At 44.8% G+C, this 11,778-nt stretch overlaps 1 protein-coding gene across 1 annotated transcript; it reads right to left on the bottom strand.

Annotated features, from left to right (window-relative positions):
• Window positions 1-292: 292 nt before the first annotated feature.
• Window positions 293-1,005, bottom strand: LOC145791659 (uncharacterized). The gene is made up of 2 exons (XM_082872056.1): window positions 757-1,005; window positions 293-625 (listed from the first exon to the last, which is right to left on the bottom strand). The coding sequence occupies exons 1-2, from the start codon at window positions 1,003-1,005 to the stop codon at window positions 293-295; spliced, it is 582 nt and encodes a 193-aa protein (XP_082728182.1).
• Between the last annotated feature and the right edge of the window lie 10,773 nt (window positions 1,006-11,778).

Here is an 11,778-nt window from a genome sequence, read left to right as displayed (position 1 = left end):
TTTTCAGCTGCTGGATTATATCTGTTTTCCACCCCTCAGCATCTTGCTCTGCATGTTCTTCAGTTAACACTGCTGGTGTTGTCCTTTTCTCGATGACGATGGCTATACTATCGTCTGGTATCTCCACCTTTGCCCCCAGTGTAGCCAAGGCATTGGGAAAATGATTATGTGCTCGAAGGGTATGCTGGATTTGGACATCGTCAAACTGAGCAAGCAACTTTTGGACTACAGTGTGATATAGGGCTAACAGAGGTTCCTTCAAGGCGAAATCACCCATTGTTTGTTTGACAACTCACTTGGAGTCGCCCCAGATTCTCAACTTGCGGAAGCCCTTCTTTTCGGTAGCTATCAGGCCCAGTATCAACGCTTCATATTCAGCCTTGTTGTTTGAACACTCAAAATCAAGTTTATATGATAGATGGAACTTCTCTCTTTCTTGATTGGTTAGTGTGACACCAGCTCCACCTTTTCCAACTCCAGAAGCTCCGTCAAATTTTAAGTCCCAATAAGCCTTAACTGCAGCTGCTGAGACATGGAACTCACCTGGTAGAGATACCTCTGCAGGTTCATGTTCGCCGGATGGGAACTGGGCCAGTAAGTCTGCGAGTGCTTGGATCTTAATAGCCTTGGAGTGACACAAGTGACATCATATTCTGCTAGAACCAAGAGCCATCTTGCCATTCTTCCAGTTAGAGCGGGCTTGCTCAGCAAGTAGCGAACTGGATCACTCCGGGTCACAACCTAGATCGGGTGTGCCAAAAAATAGTAGCGCAACTTCTGCGCTATGAAGTTTAAGGCTAAATAATGCCTCTCAATTGGAGTATATCGTGACTCGGCACCATTGACTTTGCGACTAATGTAATAGACTGGCTTCTCAATTCCATCTATGTCTTGGACAAGTAGGGCTCCAATAGACCGAGGAGTAGAGGCCAGGTATAGTAGCAGAGGTTTTGTAGGCTGTGGGGCAATTATTGTAAGTGGTGAGGTAAGTGCTTTCTTCACCATATCAAATGTCTATTGGTGTTCTTGCAACCATTCAAACTTGTGATTCCCTTTCAGCAATGTCCCAAAGGGAAAGGTTATCTCAGCAAGGGCTGGAATAAACCTCTTGAGGTATGACACCTTGCCTAGGAATTTCTTCAAAGCCTTTTCAGAGTGTGGCGGTGGCATCTCCATGATTGATTTGACCTTATCCCCGTCTACTTTGATCCCCCGTTGGTGTACAAGGAAGCCAAGGAATTTGCCAACAATAACTCCAAAGGCACACTTGAGAGGGTTCATCTTGAGGCAAAATTGGCAGCAGCGCTGAAAAACCTTTTCCAAGTCGCAGAGGTGGCGGTTTGCCTCAGTAGACTTGACCACCAGATCATATACATATACTTCCACTCCATGATGTAACATGTCGTGGAATACTACAGTCATAGCCCGTTGGTAGGTCGCCCCCACATTTTTCAAACTGAAGGGCATCACTGTATAGAAAAAATTTCCCAAGGGTGTCCTGAAAGCCATCTTTTCTGCATCTTCTGGCGCCATTTTGATCTGGTTATAACCACTGAACCCATCCATGAAGGACAACATCTGATGGCCCGCAGTTGAATCGACAAGCGTGTCAACATGGGGCAATGAAAACTCATCTTTCGGGCAAGCCTTATTCAAGTCGCGAAAGCCTACGCAAACCCTGATCTGACCGTTCTTCTTCTGCACAAGAACAATATTTGCTAGCCAAATTGGGTACTGTATAGGCTCAATGAACTTGGCCCTCTGCAACTTTTCTACATCTACTTTAATCTTTGCTACAAGATTAGGGTGATACTTTCGAGCGTGCTGCTTGATCGGTTTAGAGTTGGGAAAAGTGTCCAGATGATGAGTGACGAGGGATGGGTCAAGACCGGGCATCTCATCATATGTCCAAGCGAAGACATCACTGTATTGCTTTAGTAGTGCTATCAATTCTGCCTTAACTGCTGGAGCCATTGTATCACTAACAAACACCGGCTTGCTCTGCCCAGGTAAATCACTGAGGTTGACCTCAGCAAGTACCTCCTGCTGAGGTTTGGGCCTATCTTGCATGCATTCGTGGGCGGGCTCAGGCGTCTCCACCAATCTATCTTGGGACTCACTTCCTTCACATTTATTTGTCTCGGGGCCATCCTCCCAGGGTATGAAGTTTGGCCCCCAAGACCGTCATAGGTAGTAGGCTGTCTTGCTACCCTCGCGCACCTTAACAATCTTGGGCGGAGGGCTTGTGGATTTGCTGCTCCTTTTCTGTCCACTGCTTTCTAGAGCAGCCTCTGCATCTCGAATGTCTTCCCACTTCGGCAATTTTACCCCTGCAATTTTACCCATCCTTGGAGCTTCATCCGTTGACAACTCAGTAAAGAAAACGACATCTGAATAGTGTGCCTCTTCCACTCCGAATGGTTTTTCAAACGCATTTATGGTAACTGTGCGCTTTCCCAACTTTGCCTTCACACATTGGTGATAGCTGGACGATATAGCCCCATATCGGTGCATCCAGGCTCTGCCAAGTATCATGTGGTAGTTTGTATCTGCTTCAATCACATGGAATTTAGTCGCGGAACGAATCTCGCCAACTGCCAAGTCCACTACAACATGGCCCTTAGTGACCTTTTTCTCACCACCAAAACTGGTTACAATAATGGGTTGGCGAACCATTCTAGACTCCGGGATGCTAGCCCTTGCGAAGGTGTCAGTGGTAATGATGTTTATGGACGCCCCACCATCAAGGAAGGCACGCTTGAACTCTACATCATTGATATAGGTTGTGACGAAAAGAGGGCAGTTATGGGGAAATAGGTATGCTCTGTCTACCTCTAAAAAGGTAATGGCCCCATAATCTTCCTGGATGTGCCAAGGCACATATTCCTTAGCCTCAGTAACTTCAACATGGTGCACTTCAGAGATGCTGATGAGAGCCTTTGTTGCTTTCATCCTGGCAACTTGGTTCAGCCCCAATTAGTCAAAGAAGGTGCGAAACTTAACAGAATTTTGCAAGGCTTGAGCATGAGTATCCTCTGTGAATTTTGCCTTTGCAGGTGCTGTTTCAGCGAGCTGGCCAGTTGCAATTTCTTCTAACTCATCATAGTAAGACGTCATGTGCACTTGATCGCGTACAGGCCCAAGATAGCCAATCATGTGTACATTCTTCCCCTTTTCTTTGTGGTTAAGATAAGGGTCCTTCTGTACATCATGATTACCGCGTCTTTGAACTTCAACTCATTCGCAGCAACTTTCTTTTTGAAGATATTTTGTAACGTCCAACAGTCCCTGGTAGGGTGCCTGGTGGTTCTGTGATAAACACAGTAATCTGGGCTTTCTTTGTCCTTCTCGGTTAGAGTAACATTAACCGAAGGTAAAGTAAGTTCACCATTAGCGACCCATTCTTTAACCAAGGCCTTAACATTCTCAAGGCTACAAGGATATGGGTTCATGTCTTCATGACTCTTCCTCCTTCGAGAGGACGAAGCCTCTGCTTGCGAGTGGCTCCCTCCTATGGAGGATACCGTAGAAACTCTACTACTGCGGGAGTAGCGGTGGCTGTCACGAGACCTGTGTAAAGGACAAGTGGTACTGAGATTTCTAGCTGTCTCAATCAAGGCAGAAAAGGTAGGTAGATTATGGTTCACCAAGAAAATCTTATAGTCGCATATGGCACCCTCCACACATATGCTGACTAAGTGAGCTTCATCCATTGGTTTATGACAGTCAATAGCCTTGTCTGGGAACCGTTTAACAAAGTCCAGTATATCTTCGCCTTCTTTTTGGACGTTGTAGACGTCCCCGAACGCCCCGGGAAGGGGAGTCCCCCCCCCCCCCAGTTCTGTTCATATTGGACTTACTACAGTTCAGGACTCTCAAATTGTCACGGTTCTTAATCTGAACCAAAGAGTCCAAATCCGACAAATTGTTTTGAGAAAACAGATTTTTTTTTTTGAAAGAAGTGCCAAACATGGACCGTTTTTCCAGATACAGAGTCGCCACCTAAATATTTTATTTTTGGCAAATTTAGAAAACCCTGACTTGTTGCCTAAGGCCACGTGTCCGTCATCACCAAAGTTGCCTCGGCTCGGGAACTTGGATACGATTGGGGAAGGTCACTTCGTGAGCACCCCCGCTCGCCCGATCAAAGATCGGCCTCTACTAACCATGATATCTATTTTTGAAAACATTATGCGTTCTTATTCCGGTTATTAGCCTAGATTTACTATGTGATGCGCACAGCATACAAGTATAGACTGGATCGCCTGAATTGGAACAAAACATTTCATGTTTGTTTGTTTTGAAAATGGTTTGATGGTGCTACCCGCAAGTAGGCTAAGACGTGGATTTGCCACCCTCAAGTGGGCTTTAGAAAACATGATTTTGCCACTATCTAGTGGGCTTAAAACACACATTTTAACGAATTGCTCCAACTCAAACAATCCAACCTTCACCCACAGGCATTCAGGCAGTTATATCACATAAGCACTTAGCCTCATGGTAAACATGCTATCATGGCAGTCACTCACACACGTGCAAGGATGCTAAAGCATAAAACTTACCGAGTACTCCAAGCCAAAACAGAAGCTAATTAGAAATCCATGCATGACCCTAATTATACAGAAATGCCTAATGCAACACATGCAAAAGTGCAACTATAGCAGGCTCGGCTTTTCTAGACATGGCATATGAAATGCTACAACTAACATGTATTTAACTTGGAATTGAAAATACAATGCAGTTAGTATGATGCGCCGAGCCCAGTGCGTGCAAAACAGATGAATGAATGCAAACATGCTGTCATACTGTATGCTAATTGAAACATGCCCTAATCTAACCATCATAAGCTGATAAATAAAAGGGAGAAAGACGTGGGGTTGGAAGACATACATCACACACACGCATACTTATTACAGTTATGCCCTCGCGCAGAGGGTCCGAATAAATAATATACAGTCCTGAATAAATAATTGCAGTCCAAATATGTACAAAACCCTAATTAATTAACAAATTAAATTAGGAAAGCAATAAATTGGCATGCAAGCCAGGGACTGCCTCAACTCTGATCCGGATGATGAATGATGCATGTTCGGGTTGCCTTGCACGGAAATCCATTGCGATGCCCCAATTAGCCTCTGTTTGCAATTGTTCTTGGGATGCGTGCCAAGCTCCGAAAGGCTACTGACTCTTGATTTGCTGGAACAGAGAGCAAGAAAGGGGCATGGCAAAGTATTTTCACATATGTATGCATGACTACTCTTCGGGGAGTGTAGTCCTCGATCCTCGTGCCACCAATTAAGCATATCGATGCATGATGGCCGAGGAGTCGAATTGCACGACTCAATATGAAATGGATGCACATATAAACACGACAAGACCTAAACTCCATCATGGATAATCCGGAGTGTCGGTGACCGGGAATTGAGACACGTTCCGTCACTCGAAGTACGAAACGTCCCTCGTTTCCCGTGTTCGGGCTAACTCCTATCCCAAACACAATGCAATATGCATGACATGCATGAATGCAACTAATATACAACCTAGCATGCACAATGCTATGAAATGGCATACACGATGCACGAGGTAACATGGCATACACAATGCGTTAACATACAACCTAGCACACACAATGCTATGAAATGAAATGGCATACACAATGCACAATGGACTTACACCAACATGAGTGGACCTCAGCCACACTCACATCAGTAGCCATGAGATGAAAATGAGACTCTCGAAGTACGTGCACGCATGCACGCAAACCGAGGACCGAACCTAAGGCATCAAATGCCACTCTACCAAAGCATGGCAAGGCATGGCATATGGTATGCAAACATGAAAATTTCAGCACTAACATATGATGCTAAACAGCCCTGAAACATGGCAATATGGCACCCGGTGCACGAGATGAAACCCGAAATTCGAAACTAGGCGAATGGAATGACTTACAGCTATACAAAGCATGCATTATTTGATCATGAAGCATGAATACAGATGCAAGACAGTCCCAAAACATGCATATTTCTAGTTTATAACAAGTCCTAAAAATAAACGCAAATAGGGCTATCCTATCATGCAAAAATGGCCCCAAAATAGAGATTAAACACAAAGGGACAGCAAATGGCCCCAAATGGCAAAGAGCCCTTCAAAAAATTTTAAGAGGGGCTCAAAACAGGGCACTTTACAGTTTACATCAAGCCACGAAAATAATCACAAATAAGGCCAAACTATCATTCAAGAAAAGGCCTAAAAGAGGGGTAAAGAGACAAGTGGCAGCTTCTGTTCTCAAACAGAGGAGATCCCTTCAACAATGTTGAAGAGGGACTCAAAAAAAGCTATTTCACAGTTTATGGAAAGGTCCAAAACAGCTCACAAATAGGCCTAAAATACTATGCAAAAATTGGCCTAAAAGAGAGAGAAAGAAGCAAGTGACAGCAGGAGGCCTCAAATAGAGGAGATCCCTTCAACAATGTTAAAGAGGGGCTCAAAAAAATCTATTTTAAAGTTTATGGAAAATTCCAAAACAACTCACAAATAGGCCTAAAATACTATGCAAAAGTTGGCCTAAAAGAGAGATAAAGAAGCAAGTGATAGCAGGAGGCCTCAAACAGAGGAGATCCCTTCAACAAACATGAAAAGGGGCTCAAAATAAGCTATTTTACAGTTTATGTCAAAGTCCAAAACAACTCACAAATAGGCCTAAAATACTATGCAAAAATTGGCCTAAAAGAGAGTCTAAACACAAAGGGTGAGGAAAGGACTTCAAACAGAGAAAGACCCTTAATCAAACATAGAGATGATCACAAAATATGACTATTTACAGTTTGGGTCGGAGCCCAAAAATGCTAGCAAGTATGGCTTAGATACAAAGCAAGATAAGGCACAAAAGAGGGAAAATGGGACTCACCCTTGTAGACCAATGGACCAGTAGCTTTTGGTTGAAGAAATGGTGCTTCTAACCTCTGGAAATAACCTCCAAGTTGCTGGAATGGAGTATGGAGGTGTGGTGCTATGAGGTGGTGTAGAAATGGTCCAAGAACCAAGAGTGTTTGATGGTTAAATGAGAGAGATGGAGGATGTATGTATGCAAGGCTCCAATTGGTTTTTGTCAACCCTCAGAAATGGTAGAGAGGTGCTGGTCTTATAGAGAGAGAGAGGCAAGGAAAGGGGGGAAATGAAATTCAAATTTCCCCCCCAAAAGAGTCCCCCTCGGATACAGGATCTAGGGGGAAAAAGAGGTCATATTTGTAAGGAACCAGGTGAGGGGGTCATGGCCGGCCAGGTTTTGAGGGTTCAGGGGGCCGGCCGGCCACCTCCCATGGCCGGCCGACCAAGTGTCAAAAATGGCAAGCACAATTACTGGTCGGCCACCTCAAAAAGGTGGTCTCCCATGTGTACACAACACAACTATGTGGTTGAAACCCAAAAAAAGTGAACCAGGAGAGAGAAAAGACCATTTTTTAGAGGGAGTCAAAAGGGTCAGGCACAATTACTGGTCAGCCACCAAATATTGGTGGCCTCCCAGGTATGTACATCACAAATATGGGGTTTAGGGTTCAAGAAAGTGGCCCCGGGTGGTCAACATTGGCTTTCAAGTGAGGAAAACGGACGCCGGAGGGCGATGAAGAAATAAAGCTGGCTTTTCAGAACAATGGCTGGCCTCCCACCCTCCTACAAACTTCCTAACCATGAAAATAAGGTCTCCACCAAAACTGGACCAAAATGGATGCAAAACGGAGGTTCAGGGACCGAAACGCGCGACCTGGGGCCCCGAAAATGGGCTGTTAAGCACCGGAGGTGGCATCCGACCACGAAGTTGGTCTCTCGGGCCACAGTGTTCCTCAAAAGGGAGGAAATAAGGTGTATACCAAAAACCGGAGCAAACGAAGATGGTTAGGCGGTCCCGAACCGAGGCACACAGCCGTCGGCTCTGAAAAATCGAAAACCGGGCTCCAAACGGGAAAAATGGCCTACGACCACGAAACGTAGCCTACGGCCACTAAGAGATGATCTACAAGACCTCTCCCTCCCTTCGAGAAGAGAAAACAAAGGCAACAGGACCTAGTTCGCAAACCGAGGTAAAGCACAAAAGAGCCCGAAGTCCGGAGGCAAGGCTTGCAGCCGGGACTCTGAAACTTCTAAACGAGCATGATATGCAATATCACCGAGCGTTCAACTAGTGACGTCTGAGTCTTAAGGTCGGTCAAAAATGGAGTGTCTACAGTTGCCCCTCTTTGACAGAACTCGGAAATCATAAGTGATGGGAGTGAATGTCAAAGCCTAGAGACGACCCATTTTTGACAAGGCCGAAGACTTAGACAAACAGGTGAGATAAACAGAGATGCGCCCGCAGGCGTGCCCGCAGGCAGGGGAAAAATGCAACCGACAATGCAAGAAGCCGAAGGTAACTTATGATCATGCAAAGTAGCAAACTGTAATGAAGCAAATATTCACAATAGATGCAACAGTTTTAAGCAGGTGAATGCAAAACAAACTATATTACATGCAGAAAGGATGCAAGAGAATTATGCAATTCTCACCACGTCTCACACGGAGAATACAATACCGTCTGGTTTGTCTGGTCGCACCAGCTTCAAATGAATCATACATACAATATCGTGCCTCATGCTGCTGGGGATCTCTCGCTTCTTCTTGGTTGAACCATAGGTACTACTTTTCTCCCTGACTATGGTCGCAGCTTTCCCTATTCTCCAACAGGGTGACAGACTAGGTTGATTCGGTATCCAGAATTGAGGCGCATACATATGCTATCTCAATCTATGGGGCTGCCATATAGATTTCAAGCCGAGGATATACCCCTGGGTATTTAAACTAGACTTTAGTCTCGGAAATCCCGAACCTTCGCGTTCTAGGCAAGAGCCATTCGAACTCTAGTTTCCACCGTCTCAGTTGATCTCCTAGGAACTCACTGCTAACACAGGCAGGTGGCTATACCAGACCACTGGAAGTCGTTCGGGCACGACAAACACCAAAGGAATTGCACCTTTAGAGGATTTAAGGTCTCCTAGACCCGGGAGTGCACAAGACAATGCGAATAAAGATGCAGGATTGAAGGTCTCCTTAGACCGGAGGATTTAAGGTCTCCTAGACCAGACAGTAAATAGATACGATGTAATAGATGTGGTGCAATAGATGCAAATGGTGAACACATGCCAACCACGCTGGACTCGTGAGTGGAGGAAGAACAAAGAAAATCAATCAGGAGCGCGTTCCATGCAACCTAAGATAAATTCCAAACACGCTGAAATTGTGTGAGGAATGAGAGGCTCTAAAAACAACCCGCCCAACGCGTCTACAATGCAACCTGGGATAAATTCCAAACACGCTGAAATCGTGTGAGGAAAAGAACACTCTAACCACGCTGAAATCGTGAGAAGAGGTCCAAAAACAATTGCTCAAGTGCGCACACAACGCAACCAGAGATAAAATCCAAACACGTTGAAATCGTGTGAGGAAAAGAACACTCTAACCACGCTGAAATCGTGAGAAGAGATCCGAAAACAACCACTCAAGTGTGCGCACAACGCAACCTGAGATAAAATCCAACCACGCTGAAATCGTGAGAAAAGGTCCGAAAACAACCGCTCAAGTGCGCGCACAACGCAACCTGAGATAAAATCCAAACACGCTGAAATCGTGTGAAGAAAAGAACACTCTAACCATGCTGAAAACGTGAGAAGAGGTCCGAAAACAACCGCTCAAGTGCGCGCACAACGCAACCTGAGATAAAATCCAAACACGCTGAAATCGTGTGAGGAAAAGAATACTCTAACCACGCTGAAACCGTAAGAAGAGGTAAACAACTCGGGAGCGTGTTCCACACAACCTAAGTTGAGTCCCGGGGGACAACGATCCTAAACGCTGCTCAGCGTAAAAGGATAAACAATAAGAGATAACACAAGATGCAAATAAATGCAATAAGTGTGATGATACGATACATGTTGCAAGCAATGCGGAGCGTGATGTTTAAGGAATGCAATAAACAAACAAAGCGGCACTTTAGAAAGCACCTCATGGAGTGAGTGGCGGTAAACCGTTTTACTCTCGCGGGGAATGGTACTCAGGGAGAGCACTTCTGATCACCATTCTGGCTTAAAATAGTGAAACAGTCAACACAGTATTCTGTTCACTTTGAACACACAGCTCGTATCGGCATACTGCTTATTCTGAACACGCAGCTCATAACACAATATTCTACTTATTTTGGAACATACGGCTCACGCAGGACACCGCTGATTCTGAACACACGGTCCGTTCTGAACACAACCCATTCTGAACTCACAGCCCATAACACAGTATTTTGTTTATTCGGCACACAGCTCATACAAGACACTGCTCATTCTGAACATACAGGATGCAATGACGAAACTTGCCAAAGTTGAAACAATCTCGGAAGCCCGACATTTTCCCTCTTTTCTTTTGCTTTGTAGCCGGGAACTTTCATAGCTTCAGATGGGTCCTGGTTTTACTGTTTTCACATGACCTGGGTTAAATCCCGCAGCTTTATGAAAGAACCAATCCTGATTTGCACAAATGTGGAGAACGACACGGCACTCTGAGCACAAAATGATTTTTGAAATTGAAATGAGAAAAGGGTTCTCAACCGGATATTAAGCCTACAACTAACCACAGCCAAAACAACTCAACAATGGAAAACAAAGGTAGAACAACCTAAACACATCTATTGACACTTAAATGACTCAAAACAAGAATCGAGACAAACAAAACACACGAACACAACACTCAATTGTGTTACGAAGACAAGAGACCTCTTGGTGCACGAGGAGCCAGTTTCTCCGGGCATTATTTCCCACCATTTTCTTATTTGTGATTCTCACATCACTCGGCCCTGAGGCTTTGTTTTTCTAAAAAAGCCCTTTCCTCACTTTTTCTCTCAGGGCACATCTCTCTATTCTTCAATCTCTCATTTTTTATCCCTCCCCTGGTGGTTGATGGATAAACAGAAAGTTGCGGGCTCTTGCCCAACATAATCAGTTCGCGGCTATTTCCTCCGGTGACATCTGTCAATGCGCCGGATGAGGGAATGGAGCATCTTGATCCATTCCAATCTTGTGCTTCGCACTTGGCTTGATATCTCGCTGCTTGGAGGATGAGAGAGCTTTCAGCCCTTTTGTTGTCGCCTTCAGTTGTGCCTTTTCTGGTAGGTAGAGTGCCCTTCTTGGCAAGTATGGCGCCTTTTCTGGCATGTATGTTGACAATGGGGAAAAGACAGAACACCTGACTCAACTGTGCCCCTAGTTCATCATCTTGACCATTTTATGTTTTTGGCTTTCTACTAAAACAATTTTAACCAAAATGAGAGTTAGATTAACACGCTTGTTCGATTTTCTGATTCAAAATCATGCAAGTTAGGTTATGAGCACTGACAATTTTCCTTTTTTGAGTCCAAGAAAAAGGTCCAGTTTTGGAAAAATAGAATAGTTTTCGAGAGAAAATCAGTCAACCTTAGTAAAAATTCTCAAAAACTATTTTTTCAAACGACCACTGCTCAACAAGCATAGAACCCACTCTCGAGATGCACAACCTCAGATTCGAAGGAAAATTGCCCCTTGCTTGAGGGGAGCTGCATGGCAACGGACAGTCGCCTCTTGTTTGAACAGCACTGCAGCGCATTGAATGGCAACGGAAAGTTGCCCATTGTTTGAACGGCACCACAGCGCATTGAATGGCAACGGAAAGTTGCCCCTTGTCTGAATGGCCCCGCAGCGCATTGTAGTCAGTCCTCAGAGTGATGAA

This window comes from Camellia sinensis, chromosome 5, assembly GCF_055761805.1.
Source record: "Camellia sinensis isolate YWXY chromosome 5, ASM5576180v1, whole genome shotgun sequence".
Lineage (NCBI taxonomy): Eukaryota > Viridiplantae > Streptophyta > Magnoliopsida > Ericales > Theaceae > Camellia > Camellia sinensis.
This window is presented reverse-complemented; position numbering and strand designations above follow the sequence as displayed.

Bases quoted from the DNA above. Each gene is read 5' to 3' on its own strand.
- LOC145791659 (XM_082872056.1), bottom strand. From the start codon at position 1,005: ATGGTGAAGAAAGCACTTACCTCACCACTTACAATAATTGCCCCACAG. The intron at 626-756 runs GCACACCCGATC...TGTCACTCCAAG, and splicing joins AGTTGCGCTACTATTTTTTG to GCTATTAAGATCCAAGCACT.